Source organism: Dipodomys spectabilis, unplaced genomic scaffold, assembly GCF_019054845.1.
Source record: "Dipodomys spectabilis isolate Male_0828 unplaced genomic scaffold, ASM1905484v1 ptg000094l, whole genome shotgun sequence".
Lineage (NCBI taxonomy): Eukaryota > Metazoa > Chordata > Mammalia > Rodentia > Heteromyidae > Dipodomys > Dipodomys spectabilis.
In genome coordinates, this window is record NW_024870771.1 from 4,557,406 (window position 1) to 4,584,540 (window position 27,135).

Sequence of the window (27,135 nt, forward strand, 5' to 3'; positions counted from 1 at the left end):
ATTAGGAATATGCAAATCAAAACCACAACGGGGTACCTATTTTATACTAAGCTATGCTATGGTCCATCTGAGATTGGCCACAAGCAAGTGAATAGAAAGTACCCAGGAAGAAGGTAGAAGGGAAAGCTAGCAAGCTAGCTCAGTGCTGAATATTAGTCCTTATGTACTAATCACTTCTTATAGACAGATCTCATGTCTTAATTTTATCACATTGACAAGACATGAATTTTGGAGAGGATGCCTTCAAACCATAGCAATACATATCAGTAGTCTTTATTTGAGGTAACTCCAAGCTCATCAGATTCTCGAAATCAGGATTGAAGTATATAGCTCAAGAAACAGAATACCAGCCAAAGAGTGAAACTGTCAGATACGGAAGTTCAAGTCCCAGTCTCAGAAAAAGAAAAACAAAAACACATATTCTCAAAAGCATCTATGTTATCATCTGTTTATTCCTTATCCTCAAAATGTAGGGTACTCCTAATTATGGTGTTAGTTGAGAAATACTGCACTACTAGTTAATCTCTAAAATCCTTCCAAGATCTAGATGGTCAGAACACCTTATATATGAGACTGTGTAAGGATAAGAAAACAAATACTATAAGGATTTAAGAGCTGCCAGGTGCTGGTGGCTCACGCCTGTAATCCTAGCTACTCAGGAGGCTGAGATCTGAGGATGGCAGCCAGCCGGGGCAGGAAAGTCCATGAGACTCTTATCTCCAATAAACGACCAAAAAACCAGAGGTGGGGCTGTGGCTTAAGTGGTAGAGCACTTGCCTTAAGCTGAAGAGCTGAGAGTCAGCGCCCAAGCCCAGAGTTCAAGTCCCATGACTGAAAAAAAAGTTCAACTTCACCAAGGTAATAAGTTGGTGCCATCAATTCTGATGACACCAATGACAGCGATCTCCTGTTTATATCTGAGGCCAAGATTTAAATGCCAGGGCCTAAGGCAGATTTATTAACAGGACTGCCCAGAAGTGGCTGCAGAGGAGACAGTGACCCTTACATTGTGTGCACTTTCTTGTTCCTCTCCAAGACAGCAGAGACTAAGTGCATCGCAGCCTCTCCCTCCTGAGGGGGCTGTGGGAACTCCCTGGCTCACTGGGGCCTTGAATTCCAGGCCCAGCTAGTCTGGAGAAGGTTTTCTCACAGTTGCCAGTCCAGGAGGAACAGGTATTCAGGCTGAGTCATGTCCTTGGGAGGTTGGAACCAAAGTCTTCTAGAGAGCACAGTCTGTGCCCACTTTTCTGCACTTACCCTATGGACCAAACTTTCCTGCTATGCATAGAGGACAAAGAGCCAGGAGCTGGCAAGCTCCCTGTAACCCCATCTACTCAAGAAGCTGAGACCTGAGGATCCTGGTTCAAAGTCAGGCCAGATAGACAACTCCAAAATTAACTAGCAAAACACTGGAAGTAGAGCTATGACTTAAGTAATGAAGTGCCAGCCTTCCCCAAGGGAAAGCACGAGGCCCTGAGTTTAAGCCTCAGCACTGGAATACCAACAAATACCAAAAAAAAGTGGATGAGGGCCTTTTCCAGGACATTTGCCTCACCCTTATTGGTCTCCTTTTCTCCCAACCTGATTTCATACTGGCCTATGAAGTACACACTGGTTCCAAGCTAGAGTTGTCTTTGTCACCCAAGAGACATTTGGCAGTCATGTCTAGAGACATGTTGACTTGTCACTACTGGCTAGATCCAGCAATGGATAGAGGGTCTGGGATATCAGTGGACAGAGGCCACAATGCATAGCAGCTCCTTCCAGCCCCTCAACAAAAAAATGGCCCAATCCAAAATGTTAATAGCGTCAGAGTTGACACCCTGAACTTCATGGCTGTAGAATGTGCTCTGTGACCTGTGCTCTTGGTGTGTGCATAACTGTGTCCACCTTCAGCTGAGGGTTGTTATGATGTGACACAATGCAATCAGCCCTGGGTGTGGACTCAAGCAAACCTTGATTCACATTTTATCTCTGCCACTTTTACCCAAGTGACCCTTGCAGGATTTTTAACCTCTTTGACTTTACCATCCTTACTATGAAATGGGAAGGAGCATCTATCATTCAGATTCAGCTCTCACATGTTCTGAAGAGTAGTTTAGTTGTAGAGATATAAGCAGATAGCTATGCTACAATGGCTTCATCATTGGACAGGAATGGAATAAACCACAGGTTGTAAGATATATAATATAATAATGTAATATATATATATATATAATATTATTGAACTCAGGACCTCAGGCTCACTATGGTTAGTGTTCTAACACCTAAGACACACCCCCATCCATTTTCTGCTTTTGTTGTTTTTCTGATTGGGCCTAAAAAGCAGATTTGAGGCCTGGGGCTGGCCTCAAACTTGAATCCTCACACTGAGCTGGGATTCCAGGTATGTACCACCACACAGAAATGTATTTTTAAATGTTAGCTGAATATTCACCTTGTGGAAGAATTGTAGAAGCAGCACTTGGCTGGGGGTAGAATCACATTTTGTCAGTGCTGGGACTGGGATGGTTGTGACCTGTCCATCTTTATTCTTCATTTTCAAGGCTTGAGACCCTCACCTTTGCAAAGTTGAGGCTTAGGAAAACTGACCAGCAAGTGTCTACCTTTGTACCCTGCCAACCCAGACATAGTCAGGCCAGTCTAGGAGGAGGGACTTGTATGCTATTTGAGAAAGGGTAGTAATAGAATGTTCATGTCCCTGTTTCAACAAGTTTGCTCCGGATGTTCCTGTAATGACAAAATACAGATAAAGATTTGAACACAGATTCATTGAGGTGTTGTGTAGGATAGCAAAGAACTAGTGTTTCAAGCACATAATTCTAGCTACTTTGTAAGCAGAGATTGGGATATCATGGTTTGAGGACAGTCCAGGCATAAGTTTGTGAGACTCCATCTCAGCCAATGGTTGGGTGCAGTGGTGTTCACCTATCATCTCAGCAACAAAGGAAAGCACAAATAGGAGAACTGTAGTCCAGACTGGACTAGGGAAAACATGATCTAGCTAAAAAAAATCCAAAAAGGAGCTGGCTTAAATGACATAGCATCTGCTTAGCAAGTGTAAGGCCCTGACTTCAAACCTGAGTACTGTCAAAAACAAATTTAAAAATAATCCCCTTTCTCTTTTCAAACTGGAGGCAAGCTAGTAGGGACAGATGTCATGAAAACTAAAAAAGCAAGCTCAACCAAAAACATAAGTCATTGTGAGCTAGAAGCAGGAGCTAACCTGCAAAATGGCTAGTACTGTAACATTAAAGGTTGTATGAAAGAAAAAGAACGAAAGAAAGAAAGATAAAAAGAAATGAAGGAATGAAGGAAGAAAGAAAGAGAGAGAGAAAGAAAGATACTTTCCCCAGCACTCTCATTTTCCCTCTCAGAAGAATATACACTAGAGAAAGTCTGTCTGACCTCATCCCAGATGATCAGTGCACCTCGAACTTAAAAATGCCCAGAACAGGTAGGTGTCAGAGGCTCAGGCCTGTAATCCTTGCTATTCAGAAGGCTGACATCTGAGAGTTGTGCTTTGAACCAGCCCAATCAAAAGTCCATGACACTCTTTTCTCCAATTAGGCAGCAAAAACCTGGAAGTGGAGGTGGCTCAAGTGGTAGAGCAACAGCCTCAAACAAAAAAAGCTCAGGGAGCTGAGCGTTGGTGTCTCATGCCTGTAATCCTAGCTATTCATGAGGCTGAGATCTGAGGATCGTAGTTCAAAGCCAGCCCAGGCAGGAAAGTCTGCAAGACTCTTATCTTCAATAAACCACTCAGAAAACTGGAAGTGGTGCTGTGGCTCAAGAGGTAGAGCACTCGCTTTGAGCTGAAGAGCTGAGGGACAGCACTCAGACTGACCAAAAAAAAAAAGCTCAGGGACCATGCTCAGGCTCCAAGTTCAAACTCCAGCAACCCCCCATGTATAAATGCCTACTACAGCAAATATTTTGATAGAGAGTACCCATATAAGTTTTACAATACACAGAAACCAATGTCACAAGACCCTTTCACCAGACTTTAGACTCAGTGTTTCCATGCTTGGGTGATAAATTCAGGTTTTGCAATAGCAAAGAGATTGTTAGCAAGTGTCAAACAAAAAGAACATGTTTCTGAAGTTAAATTCTCCTAACCCTATTTTTTTGCCAGTCCTGGGCTTGAATTCAGGGCCTGGGCACTATCCCTCAGCTCTTCAGCTTAAGGCTAGAACTCTACCAACTTGAGCCGCAGGGCCACTTCTGACGTTTTCTGCATATATGGTACTGAGGAATCAAACCCAGGGCTTCATGCATGCTAGGCAAGCACTCTACCACTAAGCCACTTTCTCAGCCCTCCTAACCCTCTTTAGCCTGTATAAATAGTTCTACTGGGAGACAGCTCTGGGAAGCATGTCTACAACACTTCTCTTCAAACTCTAAGAATGTGTTTCCAGGGGTTCATGCCTGTAATCCTAGCTACTCAAGAGGCTGAGATCTGAGGATTGCAGTTAGAAGCAGAAAAGCACATGAGACTCTCATCTCAGGTGAAGCTATGGCTCAAGTGGTAGAGCACTAGCATGGGACAGCACCCAGGCCAAGAGTTCAAGCCCTAGGACCAGAAAAAAAATAGAATGTATTTCCTCAATTATCTCTCCCTTGCTCTATATTACTTGACCAATCAAATCTTTGTCCACTTTCTACTTATTTTTTCTCAAGTGGCTTCAAGAGCCAGAAACTGGAGGACAGTCAGTTGAGCATCTTTATCTTGAGATTCTCTTAAACCCTTTCTCCAATGAAAATTTCAGCAATTGCCATTTTGTGTGATGGAAAAAAATGGGCCTGGTCCAGTCACCAAAGCAAGTGGGAGCTTAGGAGGTGGAAACAAGGCAGAGCAGAGGTTTAGCCTGGAGCACAGCACTGGCTCCCAGGTAGTGCTGTGGGTCTGGCTGGAAGTCTCAGAGCGCATGGCTTCTTACAAGTGGTCCCTCACATCATCTCCAGCTCCCAGTCCTTGTCATGGGACACTGGATTGCAAGATACAAAAACATCTCCAACCAGCTCAACAGAAGGAACCTCCATAAAGCCCACCAGCGGCAGCACAGGAAAACTCCCTGGCTGTCAGTCTCTGGCAGAAAGTCTCTCCTCCTTTTAACCCACTGCAGCCTCCACCTCTGTTTCCACCCAGGGCTTGGTCTGTGTCCACAGAGAGGCCCATGATGCTGGCTGTTGCCTGGTCTTTATCTTAATTCTGTCTAGAGATAACAGCTCCATCTGCATCTCTGCCTGAGCGGCTAGTGTCTTTCCCTCGGGAGAGGAAGGAACCTGTTTGGTTTTACTTGGGCCAGTTTGGAAGAGCATGAAGGTCTCTAGCCAAAGAATAGACTGGAACTGGGCAGCATCTCCCATGCATGTGCCCATTGCCTGTGTACCTGCCCAGATGGCTCCCCTTGTGTGGATAGTCACTCCCAGGGCCTCCCACAGCACACTGCCTGATATCATCACTTAGGATACTCATTCATTCCTTCAAATATCTGTATTTCCCATTCAGCTCAATTCACCCTGCATTGAAACCTCAGCCTCAGCCAGCTCTAGGTTTTTAGGGACTTTCTTGGGAATCTAGGTGCTAGATGGCCTATCTTTCTGCAGTTAGAGATTCCCTAACCATGCCACGCATCTCCAGTGTGTGTGCCCTATAAAAATACATAGTAATTTTTTTCCTAGTTTTTTTTTTAACACTAACACTTTAGAGATCAATTGTCCAAGCAATTCTCCCATGGACTCCTGTTGGTGTCTTATAGTTCAATTCAATTCTGTCACTGTCTGCCTGTATTTAGAGTCTTCTCTCACTCCACCAAGCCTGACTCGACTTCAGATGTCAATGACAAGTAATATGCTATCCTTGGTATGTCAGAAGAGTAGGCTGTAAATCAGGGGTTCCCCACCACCATTTTCCCCTCAGGTTCCATTCAAGAGTTACTCACAACATCAAAGGAACTTCTTACTTTGCACTTACCAGTTTATCATAACAAATATTTCAAAGGATACAGATGAGTAGCCAGTGAAAAGACAGATAGACAAGGTTTGTAGGAAGGGGCACAGGACTCCCATATTACTCTGAGTGCCACCCGCTAGGCACTTCCTTGTGTTCAGCTATCTAGACACTAAGTTATCTTGTTGCTCATGTTTTACCTTCATAGAGGTCAGGAAATGGGGCTGAAAGTGCCAACCCTCTACTCAATTGGCCCTTCTAGCAACTGGCCCCACCCTGAGGCCATCCAAGGGCCAGCCTTACTTGCCTCATTAGCATAATCTCAGGTGTTAGCCAAAGGTTTATCATTTCTGAATAACAAAAGATACTCCACCCACTTACATGAATCACTAGAAATGGCAAAGACTCAACACAATATGTTCCATGCCATACACAGCTTCTGTTAGCATGGGATGTTTGAGAGTAGAGTTCCTACAGGGGCTTCCTAGGAGCCCTGTGACCTCTGGAAGATGCTGAGCTGCCTGGATGATCAGCTAATCATCACCAGGATTTGTTTGGCGTTCAGAAGCAGGTCCACCAGGAAGCAAGTATTGACTGTTCTGTTGAAGAGTCGACTGCCGTGAGGCCAGGCTGGCCAGGGCTGCAGGAGACATGTGGGAGTGGATATGCTTGGAGTCTGAGGACAAAGTCCTGTAATAAATTACGTGAGCTAGGAGCACTCAGCCATTTCCTCTTGATTCCCTTCCGCCTCTCCGGCTGTCTCTTACTCTATCCCACACCAGAGCCTTGGTGCTGCCTCTCCAAGTTCTTTCTGGGTGCCCAGAGCAGAGGGGAAGGAGTCTTGACAAGGTAAGAAAGCCCTAGACTGTTCCACCAGCTGGAAGGGAGGAGGGACTCTGTGGAAGGAGGAGGGTCTTTATGCAGGAGGCAGATCAGGAGGCACAGACCCCAAAACAGGGTGAGCAGGCTTGTGGGGAAGAGGGTTATTTCCCTCAGGAACCTCCACACTGGAGACCTCAGTAGAGCTTTCCAGTCTGCTGAGCTGCAAGGCCCTCTCTGAAAGGCACAGCAGAAGGAAAAGCTGTGTGGGCCTGCTGCCGTAAGGAAGGTGAGCACTGAGACAGGCCTAGGCTGTGCTGCCTCCAGACAAAGCCACCTCACAGCTAGAGGGCCTGGGTGAGGATCAAGGGGCCTCCAGGATAGCTCAGGAACCACACCAAAGCTCCACTGCATCACAGGAGGAGGCTCACTGCTTCCTCAGGAAAATGTGATGCCATTCCTCGGGGACAAGAGACTGAAAAGGGGGCTTTTGGGTGTCCTTTAGAAGACACAGAGCTGGGTTGTCTCTAGAGACTGGGTTGACTGACTCACATACCTTAGAAAATTCGGCTGCCTTGGAAAGGTCTGGACCCTGGTGTGGAAAGACACAGCCTAACTGGCTTCAAAGCCTTCTGCTATGAGTGTTGGGAGAATCAGGTGGCTGAGAAGAGAGGCAGAGCTGTGAGCCCGCGGGGTTCCGGCACAATGTGTGATACATATCCCCACTTACCTGAGGAGGAGTCAGGAGAGATGGGCTGACATTGGGCAAGCCGGAATCCTAAAGATCCCAAATTGGTGGGGGTGGGTCTCCCCCTCAGGTTCCACTTTGTAACTGTGGACTGGAATTTTGCCTTAATCCCTAAGATTCTGGAACTGTGCTCAGAATTTTAGAAGAAAACCAAAACCCTGAATATGGCTCTTGAACCCACTTTCCCATCAAACACTCGTGAACCCCTCAGCTCAAGAGCTATTTGGGAGAAAGCCCCCTCTACCTTCCTGGATGTGCTGTGTGCCTTGCCACCTGCCCTTCAGATGACATTTCTCAAAGAAGTATTCCACAAATGTCTGCATAGGACCCAGGCTGTCAGTGTAGGATTCTCTGGGAAAGTCTCACAGCTACACTAGGCACTTACAATGCTCCACATTTTACTTGTCTCAAGCGGCTCTAGCTTCCTTTTTCTTACTCCATCCATATAATATGCACTCTAGAAGACATAGTTGTATGATTTTCATGGAAGAGGACATTGAGGTCAAGGCAGGTAAAACAATTTTCCTCAGCATCACTAGAGTATGATTTGAGCTCCTTGATGACAAAGACTGGATCCCCTAGGATTTCACTGACCTTGTCCTGTCAGGACGCAGAGAATAAGTGCCACGTAGGCATGACAAGTGGATGAATGATGAGGATAGTGGCAAAAGACCAGCCAGGGATGGAGTCAAGCTCTCCAATTTGATGTAATGATATCAGAGAGGTAGAGAATGGCTCTTCTGTACCTCCTCAGTTAATCAAGCTATGTGGATCAAGATCCTTTGCTGCTAGCTAGTGACATGGGATGGGTAAAGTGGGTGAAAAAGGTGATACGTGAACCCCAAAGGCACAGACCTCAGGGCATCAAGTGCTCATAGGAGGTCATGCAGCTGAAGGCAAGAATGGGGTGGTAAAGACACGAGTGGGCTTTGAAGGAGAGAATGGCACAATGACAGTGGCAGAGAACAGCGGACAGTTCAGGAGAAGGAAATGCCATCCACAAAGAGGATGAGAGAAGAAAAGACCCATTCAACTTGAACCCTGGCAAGTGCCTGGCAGAAACCCAGTGTGGATGTAGAGTAACAGTAAAGGACTCTCGATTGCTATCTTAGTATGTTTTCTGGTGCTAATAACTCAATGCCAGAGTTTTTTTTTAAAGGGCAGTGGTAGGGAGTGGTTTATTGTGGTATGATTCTGGTACCGGGTCAAAGGGCTACATCTGGTAATAATGTTTTTGCTGACAGAGCCCTAAGGTGGTGCCAGGCATCACATGCTAAGAGATAAGAAGCATGTGTGGCCTGGGCACTAATGTCTCATGCCTAATAGACTGAGATTTGAGAAGCAAACTTCAAAACCAACTCTGACAGGAAAGTCTGTGAGACTCCTGTCTCCATTAACCATCAAAAAGCTGGAAGTAGAGCTGTGGCTCAAGTGGTAAAGTGTTATCCTTGAGCAAAAAAAAAAAAAAAAAAAAAAAAAAGCTCAGGGACAGGACTCAGGCCTTGAATTCAAGCCCCCGGACCAGCACAGGAAATAAAATGCATACAGGTGTCCTCTGATCTTTCCCTTCTCTTATGAGTCACCAAGATTCCTGGAGACTGCTGTGATGACATTACTTGATCCTAATCACCTACTAAATGTCCTACCCACAAATACCTTCTTCATAACTCACAAAGAGGATTTAGGTTCAATATGGGATTCAGAGGTCACAAACCACATTTGAATCATACTGGCCATGACGATCAGAATGTTTTCTTTATTGTCACAAACAGTAGCCACCAGTCACAAATAACTATTGAATGCTCTAAGTGTAGCTGGTAAAACTGAGGAGCTGAATTTTAATTTTAACTAAAATTAAATTAAACAGTCACCTGTAACTAGTGTGGCCCTACAAAGCCAGGCTGAGGAGAGAGAGATGCAGATTAAGAAAGGGCTTTGGAGCCAGCTCTGAATTCTAATCCTAACTCTGTCACTAATGTGGGACCTTAACCTTTGGTTAAGGGAAATTAAGCCTTCCCTTGAAGGGTTGTTATGTGGATTCAATTAATGAGCTATTACTGGAAAACTTTTAGTATAATGCCAGCCTGAGACTCTGCTCTGTTCTGGAGGACTGGGAAGAGAGTGCTAAGGTTCTGAAAAAGGGCCCCAGTGTAGTGGAAGTATATATGTGTTGCCAGTCAGCCCAGGGTGGATTTTTTTTGTCTTCCCCCTCCTCAATCTAAGATAGGAATCACAGAGGCAAGTGATACTAACCAAACAAGGCTCTATTGTGCCTATGTATGGGTAGTATTTCCTGGACTGGCTCCTCAAACAGGTGTTAGGAACATTTTTTTATAGTTTGTTTGTTGTTCACATAGACATGCACTGGTGGTTGTTGTGCCCCATTCAGGATTTCTGCAGAGGTCTCATTTGATCTTTGTTCTCCACACTGGGGTCTATGCTTGGCCTGGTGTTTGCTAATGCTCATGAGTCCTTTTGCACTTGGCTTGCAGATATATGGTTGGGGGGCACATGGCTGCCCACCAGTTAGATCATACAGTGGTGAGAACCCAGTAGTTTGTGTATCTAGAGGATGCAGGAACAGCTTTTTACAAGTATTAAAGGAAGCATGTAGCACACATAGGAGTAAACTAGCTTCTTACTAAAAGAAGAAAAACAGAAAACATGGCTACAAAGTCAGGCTATTCCTGTTTGGCTCCATACATACTTTATCAATTTCTCCTTCATTTACCACCTACCTTGTTTGAAGAGCAAACAAACAGTTGTTTGAAGTTGCTTACAGATCTACCAATACCCAAACAGAATCTAAAATAAATGAGAAATAGGGGTGAGGAAAAAACTAAGGAAAGAAAAGATAATGTAGCCTGGGGAAAGATTAACAAACGAAATGCACATTAGAAAGCCCTATACAAACAAAAGGTGATCCAATTGAGCAGTAATACTCACTAGGCACTATACAACTTGGGGGGGGGGGGCAGAGGGGAGTCAGGAGAGGAAAAGCTGGGAGAAAATGAGGCAGAGGGTGACTGTTCAAAAAGAAATGTCCTCATTACCTGACCTATGTAACTATATCCCCTTTGTACAAAAAAAAACCTGTATTTTGCTAGGTATCCATGAAATTTATTCCACACCTCCCAATAGTACAGTCTAGTACAGAAGTACAATCAAGCAGAGACAGACCAATGCTGCCAGAGTTGTGAGTAAGCCAATCTCTGGGAAGAAGGCCAGCTCTCTAGTGGAAGATCAGGATATAGGTGCAAAGGAAAAATAGTATCTACAGTCACAATAAATCCAGGAGGGCTTCTAAAGGCTGCTTGTGGAAGATGGACAAGAGTCTCTCAAGAGCTGAGAGGGAGGTGCCAACAGTTTGTCTCTAGAATAAAAGAGACTCTCTTACGGGGTATCTCTAGGATGAAAGAGGTCTTTGGTGTGTTCCAAGCTATCTCTGGGCAGGCTGACAGCTTGAGAAAAGTTCTCTGCAAGGTGGTGAGGGTTATTCTTGAGAGTTGTATAGGGTCTGTTAGGAGCACAGAGCAACAGGCTCCATCACCTCGATTCAGGGAGGCTAAAGGAACATTGGCTAGGTCTGAGAGAATGGGTTGAAGATGAGGCTAAATAGGCTGGCACTTCACTGAACCTACTGGGAACCATAGCACCCAAACCAGATCTCAGAGCATTCTGGTGGAATCCTTCAACACTTTTAAATATAGGATCAGATTATTTGCTAATAGGTATAATTGGCTTCTTCATTTCCTAGTTGTATCCCTTCAGTTTCTGTCTTTGTCTTTTGTCTCTCCATCTCTGTCTCTGTTTATCCGTCCATCTGTCTGTCTCTTCTATTTATCTGGCTAAGAATTCAAGCACCATATTGAGTAATCTCATTCCTGGCTTCAGAGGAAATGGATTCAGTTTTTCCCCACTCACAATGTTGGTTACAGGTTTGTCAGATTTAGCCTTTGTTATGTTGAAGCATGTCCCTTCTGTTCCTAGACTTTCAGTACTTTTATCCTGAAGGAAAGTTGAATTTTGTCAAAGGCTTATTTCTGTATCTATTGAAAGATCATATGTCCCAGATTCTACTGAAGTGCTGCACTGTGTTTGGTTTTACATATGTTGGACAGTCCTTGCACTCCTGGAAAGTAACGTAGTGAATGATCTTTTTAAATGTTGTTCAATTTGGTTTGTGAATATTGTATTGATGATCTTTGTATGTATATTTATCTATTCCTTCTGGTTTATTCTTTTCAGTTTTGATATTAGTGTATGACTGGCTTCATAGAATGAGTTTGAAAGCATTCGTGTCCTTTTCTATTTTGTGGAATGATTTGAGGACTGTTGGTGTTAATTTTTTGAAGTCATGGTAGAATTAAGAGTGAAATAATCCAATCCTGGGCTTTGTTTGTTGTGAGATTCGTTACTGCTTTCTTCTTATTATATTTCTTTGTTGAGAGATTCCTTATTACTGCTCATTATGGATCTATTTAGATTTTTCATAATCACTCGGTTCAGTTTTGGTGGGTCATATGTGTCTAGACATATATCCATCTAGTCTAGAGTTTCCATATAAGTTTTGGAAAATATTGCCTAATGATCATCTGTATCTCAGGAGTATTTGTTACAGTATTCCCTTTTCCTCTCAAATTTTTAATAATTTGTTCTCTCTTTTGGTTTGGCTAAGGCTTTGCCAATCTTGATGCTCTTTTTTTTTTTTTTTTTTATTGTAAAGCTACTATACAGAGGGTTACAGTTACATGAGTGAGGTTATGAGTACACTTCCTCTTGAACATTGTTACCCCCCTCCATTGTTTTCCCCCTACCATCCCCTCCCTCCCTCCCTTCCCCGAGGTTCTTTTTTTTTTTTTTTTTTGATTGTGATTAAATGATTACATAATTTCAAAGTCACAAGTTCATTCTAACTTCCCTGGAGCAAATTGTCTACCACAGTCTGTAATATATAACAGTGTTCACATGTTATATACCATATTTGTGATCAGCAGCATGAGGATATTAGTAGTGGTTCAACCAGATGAGCGGGAGTTCTTTGTTTCTTAAGTCCTGTTAGTTTTATCGTATCACCTAACCTTTTGGATTTAGCATCCACTTATGAGGGAGACCATGTACCGTTTGTCTCTTCGTTCTTGGCTTACCTCGCTCAACATGATTCCTTCTAGCTCCATCCATTTCCCTGCAAATGCCATTATTTTGTCATTTCTAATGGCTGCATAATATTCCATTGTGTATAGATACCACAATTTTTGGATCCATTCATCTGTGGTGGGGCACCTAGGTTGTTTCCATATCCTAGCTATTGCGAACAGTGCTGCAATAAACATGGAGGTGCACGTGTCCTTGTATATTGGTTCCTGTTGTTCAGGGTAGATGCCTAGAAGTGGTATGACTGGGTCGTAAGGGAGGTCAATCTTTAGCTTTCTAAGGACCCTCCAGACTGCTTTCCAAAGTGGTTGTCTAAGTGTACATTCCCACCAGCAGTGTAATAGGGTTCCTCTTTCTCCACATCCCCTCCAGCATTTGTCGTTGGCTGATTTGTGGATGTGGGACATTCTGACTGGGGTAAGGTGGTATCTCAGGGTTGTCTTTATTTGCATTTCCTTCACCACCAGGGATGATGAACATTTCCTCATGTGTTTCTTTGCCATTTTTATTTCTTCATTTGAGAAGTCCCTCTTTAGTTCCCTTGCCCATTTAGTAATTGGTTTATTAGGTTTGGGAGGGATTAGTTTCTTGAGTTCCCTGTATATACAGGATGTTAACCCCTTGTCTGATATATTGCTGGTAAATATTTTTTCCCAATTAGTTGGTTGTCTTTCTAGCCTAGTTGCGATAGATTTAGCTGTGCAGAAGCTTTTTATTTTAAGGTAGTCCCATTTGTCGAGTCTCTCTCCAACTTGTTGTGACCCTGGGACTCTGTTCAGGAAGTTCCTTCCTGTGCCTATTAGTTCAAGTGTCTCTCCTACTCTGTCCTGTAGTAGTTTCAGAGATTCAGGTTTAATGTTAAGGTCTTTAATCCATTTTGAGTTGATGTTGGTGCATGGTGATAGGCTGGGGTCCACTTTTAGTTTTCTGCATGTGGCTGCCCAGTTTTCCCAGCACCAGCGGTTGAAGAGGCTGTGTTTCTTCCATTGTATGTCTTTGGCTCCTTTGTCGAATATCAGCTGGCTGTAGGCCTGTGGATTTATATCTGGATCTTCTATTCTGTTCCATTTGATGCTCTTTTAAAAGAACCAATTCTATATTTCATTAATCAATCCTTTCATTGTTCTTTTAGTCTCTATTGAATTTCCTCCCTCACCTTTATTATTTCTTTCCATCTACTAATATTGGCTTTGGCTTATTCTTGTCTAAGATAAGCATATCATTAGATCATAACCTCTTTGATTTTACGATAGGCACTAGCAAACTTATTTTTTACACATTATTTTTATATATGTTTTATATATTGTTACTGTAAAGGTGATATTCAGAAGGGCTTTAGTTACATGTAGTTACAGATAGTGAGTACAATGCTTTTGAACCATGTCACCCCTCCCCTTGCTCTCTCCCAGTTTTTTCCTCCTGTCCCAAGATATATAGTTCATTTTCCACATAGTGTCTAGTAAGTACTACTATGGTATTTGTTCACCCTTTATTCCACAAATAAACTAACAAATAAAAGGAAAAGACAACAAAAATAGCAAGAATAGCAACAACAAAAGTCTCTTGTCTGTTTTTCTTGGATTTCATTTTATAAGATATTTTATATGATCATATGCACATAGCTATTGAGCCTTTGTGATCAACTCCTATTATTATATTGTATTATATCCCTTTTTGACATCACTGAGTGAATGTTTAGAGAGCCATATAATTTATCATGTCCCAGTGTATTTTTATATCATTCAACATGTATACTTGTAGATTTATAGGCACATTCTAGTTAACACAAATGAGGGAAACCATGTAACTTATGTTTCTTTGGATCTGGCTTACTTTGCTTAATGTAATTATGAATGGTACAATAGCATTCTTTCCCTAGAGTAGTTCACAGTTCAGTCTAAACAATAGGCTACCTCTCAAGATGGCACCTTCCTTCTTCCTTGCCTCCTTCCACTTCCCTCCTTCATCCTCCTCCTCCCCCTTCCTTCTTTTTCATCTTTCTCTCCTCCCCCCCCCCCCCTTTCTCTCTTTGGCAGTATTGAGGTTTGAACTCAGGGCCTCTTACTTGCTAGGCAAGCACTCTCCCACTTCAGCCATTCCTCTTGAAGGATTGACTCCCACCCTGTTATCCCAGGTGCATACAGATGTTAGACAAAAACCAGGTATACGCAGATGTGCTTGACTCAGGCAGGATAATCCAACCTAAGCCTAGCTATAAACATCCCATTGTGGGCCTAACCAAAAATCCCTGCCTCCCCCAGGCCTAATAGCCTTCCAAAAACCTCTGTCTCCTTGCTCAGACCCCATACAAGCCCATCTCCGACCTCACCTCCTTGCACAGCCTTCATCTTACAGTAAGGCACTACTGTGCCTCAATATACTGTCCTCACCTATTGAGATGGAGTCCGGTCTGTTGTTTCTCCTCCAGTTTCTTAACACCCTAGTCCTTTTTGCTTTAGTTATTTTTCAGATAGGTTTTTTTTTTAGGGGGGGGGGTGGTCCGGTGGTGGGGCCTGAACTCTGGGCCTGGGCGCTGTTCCTCAGCTCTTCAGCTCAAGGCTAATGCTCTACCACTTGAGCCACAGCACCACTTCCGGCTTTTTCTGCTTATGTGGTGCTGAGGAATCGAACCCAGGGCCTCATGCATGCAAGGCATGCGCTCTACCACTGAGCCACCTTCCCAGCCCCTAGATAGTCTTTAAATGTAATTCTACTTATGGCCTCTTGTGTAGCTGGGATGACAGCTACACCATTACCAGCTTCTTTGTTGAGGTAAAATCTTGCTGTTTTTCCAGGGCTGTCCTCAAAATGCATCCTCCAGTCTCTGCCTCCCAAGCATCTTAGACACCATACCTGACCAGTCCTCAGCATTTTCCATGTTCTCACTTATATAATGGGGGAGCCACCAAATCAATATCTTCTGAATATCTCACTCATGTGATATCCCTCCTAGGAGTACTTCCAGGAATACTGCCAAGTATCAGAGCGTCATACAGTTGTTCTACACTTATATAAACTGATATGGGCCTATTCACTGATGCCTTCTGGAGCAGACTAGGACTCAATTGCATGCTCTCAAGATTCAGATGTTTAAGTCCAGTTAGGACTTCAAGACTCAGAATGTGTATTTGGAGATAAGGTCTTTAGAGTTAGAGTATGGTAAAAGAGCTTGACTAAAGCACTGAGTTCAAACCCCAGTCCCCAAAAATAGAGAGAGAAAGAGACAGAGAAACAGAGAGAGAAGGGAGGAAAGGAGGGTGGGGGAGAGAAAGGAAGAAAAAGAAGGAAGGAAGGAAGAAAGGAAGGAAGGAAGGAAGGAAGGAGGGAGGGGGGGGAGGGGGGGGAGGGAGGGAGGGAGGGAGGGAGGGAGGGAGGGAAGGAGGGAAGGAAGGAAGGAAGGAAGGAAGGAAGGAAGGAAGGAAGGAAGGAAGGGAGGAAGTCTTTAAAGCGTTGACTAAAATAAAACAAAGTCATAAAGGTGGGCCTAATTCAATCTGGTGACATTCTTACAAGAATATCTAGAACATGAACACTGACATCCTGTTTTCTTTCCACTTACAGGCCACAGGGGACTGCTGAGCCAGGATGACGATGTTCAGACTGGTAAGAACTGCATTTATTTGATCTAGGCTACAGAAGTTGCCTCAGGATGAGTTGAACTATTTCCAAGGAAAAAGAGAGAAACCCTAGAAGGAAAATCACAGAGACAAAGGAGTTTGAGGAATGAAAAGTATTCTATTAGCAAAGGAAGACAAGTTTAGCAATTTTCAGCATCTCAAGGTGCTCATATGTATGCACATAAGTGTCCCTCACTTCTAGTCAAGGCTCAAAAGGGCGGTTCTCATTGGTCATTTCCTTATGGCACTTGCTGGGAGACTGTGCAGAGAAAACAGGTGACTGGATTCTGTGTGACAGTGTGTGAATCAGACCCCAGGCCAAAACTCTTCTCCGGGGCCTACATCACGTTTCCTTCACTCAGCATATCACTGGATGCAGGTGAGGGTTTGTGAAGTTTCCCTCTAAAGATAGGGACTCTTCACTTAAAATCCTTGACTTCAATCACAGAATAAGAATTTCTGGACAAATCACAATGGTAAGAAAACTTGGCAGAACTTCATTAAAGTAAGTAAGCAAGCAGGCAAGCAGACAGACAAGCAAAAAGGCAGAGAGTAGGTGCTCTCAAAGGGAAAAAGACACATGGGGCTCTTTGACATCAGGGGTATTTATATACCAAAGTCAGGGCTTGACTTTATTAAAGTTAGGCAGATAGATGTCTATCTTTGCTTCTCATTACTCTTAGTGTTACACTTTTACCACCTGGGTTCAGGTGGTACACTGACCTGTACTTTAAGTATATGACCATTGTGTTTGGGCATCCATTTCAGGAAAGAATGCATTCCGCCATATATTTTTTTGAATGTGTTATCCTTGAGATAGAATGCATCCTTGCTAGAAATGTCATCTTTTGAGATAAGCACTTTGTGCCACTTTTACAACCAAGTATTTGCTTCTCCAGGACACATGTCCTTTTATAATGTCCTTTCTCAGTGTTAAGAGCACACTAATTGTTTGGGGTCAGCAGGCAAGGTTAGATGGAAAAAGCTTCTCTTGCTCCCTGCCCCCCGTGTTAATATGGCAGCTTTATAAAGGAGTTGCAAGGGTTCAAACAAAGAAGACAGTGTTATGCTTCTAAATATACTATTTCTAAATTCCTGGCTGCCACTCACTTTATTTTCCCTTGTCTATCCTTCATTGTCCCCTAAAATGACTTTGGTCCTTCATCTTGAGGGAATGGAGGGTAACGATCCTAAGTTTTTGAATTCCTGGCTGCCCTTTGCCACGCCCCATCTTCCCTCATCTGTCATGTCTCAGTTTGTTTTCAGATTAATTTTAACTGACATAGAAAAACTGTATATATTAGTGAGATACTATTATGCAGGAATTCAGTCCTGAGAAGCAGAGAAGTCACGTTTTGAGAGTTCAAACTGAGAGTCTTAATAGGAGGCCAGTGACTGCAGGTGAACTATCACAAAGACCTGCACCCCAGAATGCTATCAGCACAAAGATTTTAAAGGCAAAATCCACATGCTTGCAGTAAGAACCAAGTCTCAACAAAAATGTTAAGCAAAGCAAGCCATATAGGGGAGTACTCAGGGGTGAACAAACCAAACTGTCCAGAGGAACAATCAGGGGTAAGCAGGGGCTAAACAGCATGATGCACCAGCAATTCAAATAACAGCTGATCTGACCTTTAGGCTTTTCAGAGTTGGATGAAAAGCCATCCTCCCCACCCCCCAGTAAGACACCAGGGTGGTGGTGAGAACAAGACATTGTTGCTTAGATCTAGTATCCTTATTTCAGTACCATGTAATGTTTTGATACATGTATACATGTGTAGTGTTTAAATCAAAGTCAATATATCTGTGTCACCTGTTAAGTTTTAATTAAGGCAAAGCCAAATAAATGTACCTATGAATGCACCAGTTCAAAGGTCTCAGGATATGAAGAAATGTGAAGGAGAGTTTGGAAAAATACTGCTTGACATCATGTTGCTCACAATTTCCTTGTGGGCCTGATATATCTACTTTGAAGGATGATCATATTCACAGATGGATCCTTCAGAGCCAAAAGGTGGCTGAATAAAGGGTAGAAGCTTAGTGAGCTTGCATTTATCTGCACCTACTTTGTGCTGGGCATTCTCGGGCTCCTCATCAGTATTGCATTCCATCTCAACACCAGCCTTGTGAAGATGTGCCTTTCTTTTTTTGGGGGGTGGGTGGGGGGTCCAGTCATGGGGCCTGAACTCTGGGCTTGGGCACTGTCCCTCAGCTTTTCAGCTCAAGGCTAGCACTCTACCACTTGAGCCACAGTGCCACTTATGACTTTTTTTTTTGCTTATGTGGTGCTGAGGAATCGAACCCAGGGCCTCATGCATGCAAGGCAAGCACTCTACCACTGAGCTACCTTCCCAGCCCAAGATGTGCCTTTCAAATGACAATGAAATTAAAGCTCAGAGAGATCAAGTGCTTCTCCCGAAGCCACATGAGTCATGAAATGTAGAGTAGTGTGTTAGTCCATTTTCCATCACTGTAACAAATACCTGAGATCACCAACTTACAAAGAGAAAAAGAATTACTTTGGCTAATAGTTTTGGAGGTTTCGGTCTGTGTTGCTTGGCTCCTGTAGGATTGGGTTTGTGAGGAGTTGGTGCGTCATACTGGAGATTATGTGATTCCTACAGGCAGGGAATCAAATAGGAAAGGGCCATAGTCCCGTTTCAGGCACTGTAACTTCAGTGTAAGAATGGTGACAGACCACAATTCATCCATGATGTGAATGAATGTTTACTTTGTTGTATGTGTCTTTTTTTTATGTCAGGAGTTTGTTTACAAACATATCTAGTATTCTGAGTTGGAGAGTTTAATCCATTTTCCACAGTCTGTGCCTCTTCAGACATTCTTATCTGTTAAATGGTGAATTACGACACCCTTACTTCTTAAGCAGTTGGTGCCTCACTATAAAAAATGGTGCAGCCAACCCAGATCCAAAGAATACAGTCATCATGGCCAGGAACCACTGCTACTTGTTTTCCACGGAAGATGGCAGAGTCTTCCCCCGGCACGACGGATCACAGAGGTTGTAAACCTCCGGACGCTTTGGCCCAACCTGGAGCGGTGAAAATCTCTGCAAAGGCGCGGAGACAACGCACGAGAAAGGGCCGAGCAACCACAGCGCGGCTTCTACCACAACCTTGTTCGCCCAAGGCAATGGTCACAGGGACTTTTTTTTTTTTTTTGGTTGGTTGTGGGGCTTGAACTCTGGGCCTGGGCGCTGTCCCTCAGCTCTTCAGCTCAAGGCTAGCGCTCTACCACTTGAGCTACAGTACCACTTACAATTTTCTGGTGGTTAATTGGAGATAAGAGTCTCACGGACTTTCCTGCCGGGGCTGGCTTTGAACCATGATCCTCAGATCTCAGCCTCCTGAGTAGCTAGGATTACAGGGTGAGCCACCAGCTCCTAGCTTCTTGTATACTTATAAAAACATTGAACATTTTTTTTCATAGTGATATCAGAGAGAGAGAGAGAGACTTCCATTTTTAAAAGCAACTCTTCTGCTCTCTAGAAGTTATCTTAGTTATTTCAGTTTTTCTACCTGGCAAATGGACAAAGGGCTTTCTGAGATTTCTCAGAACACCAGCACTGCTTTCTCACCTAGATGACCCCTGCCCTGACTGGTTCTTACCACAGTGACAGGAGGAACAGACACAGCTGTTAAGAGGTAAAGATTGCAGGTGAAACATAAAAGGCTTCCCAAGGAAAGCGCTTGGACACACGATCGTACACAAAGGAGTTTAATGTCAGTAACCTGACAGGCAGAGAGCAGCAGCCAGAAGGGACTACAAGCAAGGTTATATGGGCTGGGTTCATGTGAGCTATGAGGGACATGAGGGATGTGAGAGAGGGGCTCCATTGTGGTGGGCTAAGGTGTCAGGTTGCAGCTGCATGAGCAGGGGGGAGCTGTCTTATTGGTTTCAGCTGCCCACTTTGAAAGGCCCTGTGTCAGCTAATTTTGAGGAAGGGCCATGCTTTACTACAAGGCCTAAGATGGTGGAGGGTGTTCTGAGACGGAGGAGATAAGGCTAACATTCCAACCTTTTTTGTTTATTTTTGGCAGGAATTCCACATTAGGGTGTATTGGCGAAGGTTCATCTTCTGTAACTGCTTCCTACTGGATAATGGGCAGAGTCATTTGGAAGTGTCCTTTGGGTGAGGGGCAAGGTGATATTGTCCCAGGAACATCTGATTGGCCGTCTGAAGGCCCTTGCTCTTTCTGTGAGGATGTTCTGCAGGCACCTAAAAATACAGGATAAATTAAAAATGGCCACAAGAGGACCCAGCAGGGGCAAAAATCCATGTGGCTAGTGGACTCTGCAGGGATGATTGCGGAGATGAGGGAGAGGCCCTAGCACATGAATTAGTGGCAAGCTTGTCTAGTGCCTGTGTTGTAAGGTGAATCATCCCAGAAGCCACATTTTCAAATATAGAATATTGGACTTTATATTACACAGCAGGCTGCAGGCAGCCAGTTTTTACAAAGGCCTGCAGCATGCAAATACACATAACACAGCTAGGAAACATGCTAAAGAGGAAAGAAAGAACAAAAACAATACCAACAATCCAATTCAGCTCCAATGGAGAGCGGAATTGGGACACCATGGTGACAGGAGATGAGCCAGGAGTCAGGACACAGAAGAGGATCATGGAGACACATGTGGCAGGGCTTCCTGGTGTTAAGGCTGGTCAGAGCCTAAATAGGTTGGCTCAGGGGGCAGTTCCACAAGAAATTCCCATTCCAGGCACTGGACTGACAGATTCGGTAGCCTATCAGCCAAGTGCCCGTCCCTGTCTCCAGGGATCTGGGCACGCCCATCACCAGGGAGGCAGGTGATAGGCAGGGAATTTCCTTCCCCCAGCATGAAGACAAGATGCCAGACCCTACCATCCACCATGCGGCCAATATGTGCCAGCCAGACCTGACCTCCTTACTTTACTTGTATATCTTCTTCCACCTGTCCTGTCCTGTTTACACAGTAGCAACATTTTTCCCATAAGAGGATGCTTGTCCACCCTTCTCTGTAGTGAGCAGGTCCAGAGTTCTCCTATTTTCGAGTGTGATATCCACCAAGGAGTTAAGTTGAGTCTGTGAAAGGCATAGGGCCTTGGAGAAACCCTCAATAGAGGAGAGTAGACATTCACTAAGTTCTGGGTTAGATGTTACAGAATGGTAAAGACTCCCACCAGATAGCCTTATAGAGACAACAGTGGATACCAAGCTCACTCCTGCCAGAACTGGGAGAAAAATGGCCATCTCTGTGGCCTTGGGTTTGAGGTGAGGGTGCTTAAGGTTTTGAACTTGGTATAGGAGTACAAAGTATACTGTGGAACTGGAGAAACCATCATGCGGTGGGAGGGAGAGCCTGGAGAGATACACCTAGTCAAGGAGGAGCTGCACCAAAAGATGATTTTGGAAGGACTTCTGAGGAGTTATGAGTTGTATAGCATGGCACAGGGGCATTTGTATAAGGTAGGGGGAGATTTGAGGGCTGCAGCATGATGGGTAGGGAGCAGGCTTTGTCTTTAGTAGAAACATTAAGAGGAACCAAAGCCACAGGAGATTGCTGTAACTGAGCACAAAGGAAACTTCTGTTGCAGTTTAATTGAGGGCTTGAAGGAGAGACTGGTTTAGCAGATTTTTCCAGAGGAGAGGCTTGTGGAAGATAGAGAATTTTTAAGGCTATTAGAGGACTTTTTTATGATAGGGAAAAACATCATGGCAAGGGCTGTGCTGGTGTTGATGGGCTCGTATACCCAGTCAGTCTTAATTATTCCAGTAGCTAGTTTGGAACTAATTGACCCCATTACTCCTACTTCCCACTTTTTGTCCCATGAGTAGTTTATTGTGTTGGTGCAGTTTACAAAAATTTTGTTTCCCAGGCCAAATTTTCGATAAAGGTCAAGGGGTTAGCAGTAATGAAATTTGCAGCTCTAGGAGGAGCAACCATAATAAGTAGTGCCCTGTTTGCAATAGTCATTGTCCTGATCTGAGATAGAAGAAGGTAAGAGAATGAAAAGCAAAGTGGGGAAAGGTATGTATCTCTTCTGGGGTAAAGACAGATAATGTGCTTTGCAAATGTTGATCCTGAACCAAGTCTAGCAGAATAAAAGGGTAGGGGGCTTAGGGTAGAAACTGTTCGGTCCACAGAATATAGAGAAATTGATAGTAGCAGGATGGAGAAAAAAAGGGGTACTAATCAGTGGAGACCATGTCCTTGGGATGTTCAGTGCTGTGGAGTCTTCTGGAAGGTACCAAGAGTCAGTGATGGAATTTGGGTTCCCAGAAAAGAGCTCACTCACCAAGGAAGATCTGTGGATGTGAGGTTGGAGTACTCAGTGATAATAGAGAGTACCCTGGGTGATTTTCAATGGAAGCTGGAGGGGTTGGGGTTCCTGAAGCAGCTCATATTTCCCAGGAGGGGAAGAGCAAAGTCAGTGGGAGGGCTTGGATCCAAGTCATATCACCAATGAAAGGCTTCCGCAAGAAAATCACTCAGACATATGGTCACATACTAAGAGGTTTCATGTCAGTAGCCTGACAGGCTGTGTCACAGGCAGAGAGCAGCAGCCAGGAGGGACCCCAAGTCCAGTTATATGGGGTCAGGTTCATGTGAGCCAAGAGGAAGGTGAAGGATGTGAAAGAAGGGGGCTCCATTGTGGTGGGCTAAGATTTATGGTTGCAGCTGCCTGAGCAGGATATTGTTTCCGCGGGGAGCTGCCTGCTTTGAAAGGCCCTGTGTCGGCTAATTTCAGAGAAGGGCCATGCTTTACTGCAAGTCCCAGCAGAGAGTGTCCTGAGAATGGAGGAGATCAGGCTAACAAAACAGTCTCCCATTTCCTGGTGAGCTGGCCTTGTCACCGAATTCAGGTGAAGGTCCATGAAGTTTTTAAAAGTAGGAATTCTTCACTTAGGGTCCATGAGTTGATCACAGGATAAGAATTTCTAGACAAGTCACAATGGCAAGAAAATGTGGTGGAGTTTTATCAAATAAGTAAGTAAGCAGGCAAACAGTCAAGCAGACAAGAAACAGACAAACAAAAGGGCAGGAGCAGACTCTAATAGAGTGTGGGTTCTCTCAAAAGGGAGATAGAGGGAGACACACACACACATATACATACAAACACTTAAAGCTCTTTGGCTGTTAGGGACATTTGTATGACAGGGGGTCTGGCTTCAAATTATGCAAAGATAGGAGTTCTATCTTTGCTCTCATTATTCCTGGTGTTACTTTCTGTGTTTCTGGATGTTTGGGGGCAGTTCTTCCAGGTAAGAATGCATCCTGCCATAAAATAGCTCCTTATCCTGTTGTAAGGTGAATCCAGACAGTGAGATCAGGGAAGCCACATTTTGAGAGGTTGAATTGGGAGTCTTTATTAGAAAGCTGGCTTCTGCAAGTGGACTATTGTCACAAAGACTTGCAGTCCCACAAATACACTTAACACTGTTAGAAAACAGAGCATGAGAACAGGAAAGGAAAGAGAGCAGAAAAACAATACCAACAACCTAGATCAGCCCTAACAGAGAGGTGAAGTGGGATGCCATGTTGACTAGAGCAGAGCCAGGAGAACAGACACAGCACACAAGGCCTGGAGTAATGATGTCTGCACAGGTCTGACCCTCAAATCCAGTCAGGTCAGGGGGCAGGTTCTCCCAAAGGCACAGGACTGACAGTAACCTATCATGCTTGCCACTGCCTGTAGGAATTGGGGCAGGTTCTCCTAAGGCACAGAACTGACAGTAACCTATCATCCTTGCCACTGCCTCTGAGAATTCAGGCACATCCATCACCTGGGAGGTGGGGCTTTCCTGACGCCAAACAGCACTTACATATCCTCTCTAACAACAGGGGTTATCTGAAAATCAAAGGATGGCTTATCTCACCTCTAGGCCTTGGAAGCTGGGTGGACAACCCGATCACCTGGTCAGGTGCTAGGATGCCTGTGAAACAAGGTGACTTACTTAGACCTAGTCTTTCCCTTACTTCAATCCTTGAAATAAGGAGGCACCCTTCTATCTGCATTTTGGGGCAGAAGGTTGCTTACGGTTTGGGAAAGCATTTTTCTAAGGAAGGCATACATCCTGTCAGACAAGGTGCTAATTCTTGGGGTGAGAAATCCATCCCTCAGGAAGGAATGCATCGTGTTGTCTCCCTTTGAAGCAAAGATGGCACTTCTATGTTTCTAAATACCATATTTCTGAGTTGTCTTCACCAGGCCTCATTTTCCTCAAGTTATCCTGTCTCATTTCCCTTAAATGACTTTGGTCCCTTAATCTTAAGGGAAGTAGATGAATGAATAGCTCCTGTATTTGCTGTAAACTGATCACACTTCATTTTCCCTAAGCTATCCTGCTTCAACATGACCTATCCTTTTCTGTCCTCAGATATTGCCTTCCCTCCAACTGGCACCTCTTGAAACCTGACTGGCCTTGCTTCATATTGTAGCACTACCACTACATATTTGAAACAAAATGGGAATAATAATACTGTGTATGGATCACATACAGTGCAGCTTCAGTGGAAGCCACACTGCTTTAATAGCAAATACAAGACTGACAAATGTTCTAGATATGTGACAGGGAAAGAGTGGTCCCCAAAGGAAAGGCAGTAAGGCCCATAGGCAAGACAGATCATCATAAAATAAGAGGAAAGTAAAAGATCCTGTGGATCATGCCAGGCTAAATCTGCTGTTTGTGAAAATGATAGAGCTTGGATGGTGCTGTATGCTAGGGTTGTGTGATCCACATTGGGATGGGCTCTAATTCTTTGTACATATCTAATCCAAGGATTTAGTATACAAAGTACAAAGCAGATATCTCATTAATAATCATTATATTGGTTTAATTTTAAATGATAGTATTTTTTATATACTGGGTAAATAATAACAGTCACAAAATTACCATTGACCTGAGAGTCATGGCTCAAGTAGTAGAACACCTTCCTATCAGGTACAAGGCCTTGAATTCAAACCTCAGTACCACTAATGAAAGGAAAGAAACAAAGAATGCAAAGGAAGGACTGACATTGTTCTAAAGAAAAATGTATGGATTACCTGAATTGTGAAATGGTAATCTCTCTGTGCAACACTTTAGTAATAACACTAAGATTATATTTTCAAAAGAGAAATTTTTTTAAAAAATATCCCCCATTCCAACTTTCTTTCTTTTTTATGGTGCTGGGGATTGAACTCAAGTTCTTGCATATGCTAGGGAAGCATTCTACCATCGAGCTATATCCCTGCTCATTTCTCAACTATTTATTTTTATTTTTTAATTTAAATTTAATTATAAGGTGGTGTACAGAGGTATTAACAGTTACATAAGTCAGGTAATGAGTATATTTCTTTTTTCTTTTCTTTTTTTTTTTTTTGGGTCCAGTCGTGGGGCCTGAACTCTGGGCCTGGGCGCTGTCCCTCAGCTCTTCAGCTCAAGGCTAGCGCTCTACCACTTGAGCCACCGCGTCACTTCCGGCTTTTTTCTTTTTGCTTATGTGGTGCTGGGGAATCGAACCCAGGGCCTCAGGCATGCAAGGCAAGTGCTCTACCACTGAGACAACTTCCCAGCGTATATTTCTTTTTGAACAGTGTTACTCCCCCTTGTTTTCTCCCACTTTTCCCCTTCTGGCCCCCTTTTCCCCAAGTTGTGAGTTAATTTCCAACATAGTGTCTAGTGAATATCAAAACAATTGGTTCACCTTTTGTTTCACCATTTCTTTGATTCCCCTTCCCCTCCCCAAATCAGATAAACTTAGATACAAGACAAAGGATACAGAAAAAAATCAGTGACAAAAGGGAATAAACTAAAGAAAAAAGAAGAAAGAAAAAGAGAAATAACTGAAAACAGTACAATAAAAAACCTCTTGTTTCTATTTATTGGAGTTCATTTTGATAAGCATCATTTTATGCTTAGGGTTCTAAAGGAGGTTCTCTATGACCCAGCAATTCTATTCCTGGGCATTTACCCAAATGACCACAAACCAGCTACATGAAATCCACCATCACAAACATGTTCACTGAAGCATTACTTACTATAGCTAAGATATGGAATCAACCCAATTGCCTCTCAGTGGATGAATGGACCAAGAAAATATGGCATATATACATAATGGAATCTATGCTTCCATAAGAAAGAATGAAATTGCCCCATTTGTAAGGAAATGAAAAGACTTGGAAAAAATGATATTAAATGAAGTAAGCCAGACCCAAAGAAACATAGGCTGCATGGTTTCCCTCATTTGTAATAACTAGAATGTGTCTATAAATCAACAAGTTAATCCAATGGATAGCAAAACAACCAAATAATTACACTTGGACATAATTTTAATTAAACAGCACTCTAAGCATTAGCACAGTCAGAACAAAGGAGAATATTCTTCTGTTTCTTATTTTATTAAAAAAATTATTGTAAAGGTGATGTACAGAGGGGTTACAGTTGAACAGTGTTATCCCTTCCCTCATTTTCACCTGTTTCTTTCTTTCCCTGCTGCCATGACTCCCCTACCTGCCAAGTTGTAAAGTTCATTTCCAACACAGTGTCTAGTGAGTAACACTGTTGTACTGGTTCATCCTTTGTCCTACCATTTCTGTGATCCCTTTCCCTTTCCCAAATCAGATAAACTTATGTACAAGGCAAAGGGTACAGAAATCAAAAACACTAACAACAGGAAATAAAGGATCAAAAAGAAAATAAAGAAAAAAAGAAATAACTGCAAACAGTGCACACACACAAAAAAGAAAAAACCTCTTGTTTCCATTTTTTGGAGTTAATTTTGATGACATCATTTTATATAGTCATATGCACAGAGCTATTGAGCTATTGTGATCCTCTGTTAAGTATATTCTAGGAAGT

General features: G+C 43.4%; 1 protein-coding gene and 1 pseudogene across 1 annotated transcript in view; one reads left to right on the forward strand and one right to left on the reverse strand.

The window, feature by feature from the left end:
* The first annotated feature begins 6,752 nt into the window (after nucleotides 1–6,752).
* The window catches only part of Myo7b (myosin VIIB), a 96,657-nt gene continuing 76,274 nt past the window's right edge, over nucleotides 6,753–27,135 (forward strand). The window contains exons 1-2 of the mRNA XM_042685230.1: nucleotides 6,753–6,802; nucleotides 16,236–16,277. Coding sequence (XP_042541164.1) covers nucleotides 16,260–16,277 — 18 coding nt within the window. The 5' untranslated portion in view covers nucleotides 6,753–6,802; nucleotides 16,236–16,259. The remainder of the gene's footprint in view (nucleotides 6,803–16,235; nucleotides 16,278–27,135) is intronic.
* Nucleotides 19,046–23,568, reverse strand: LOC122112467 (annotated as a pseudogene).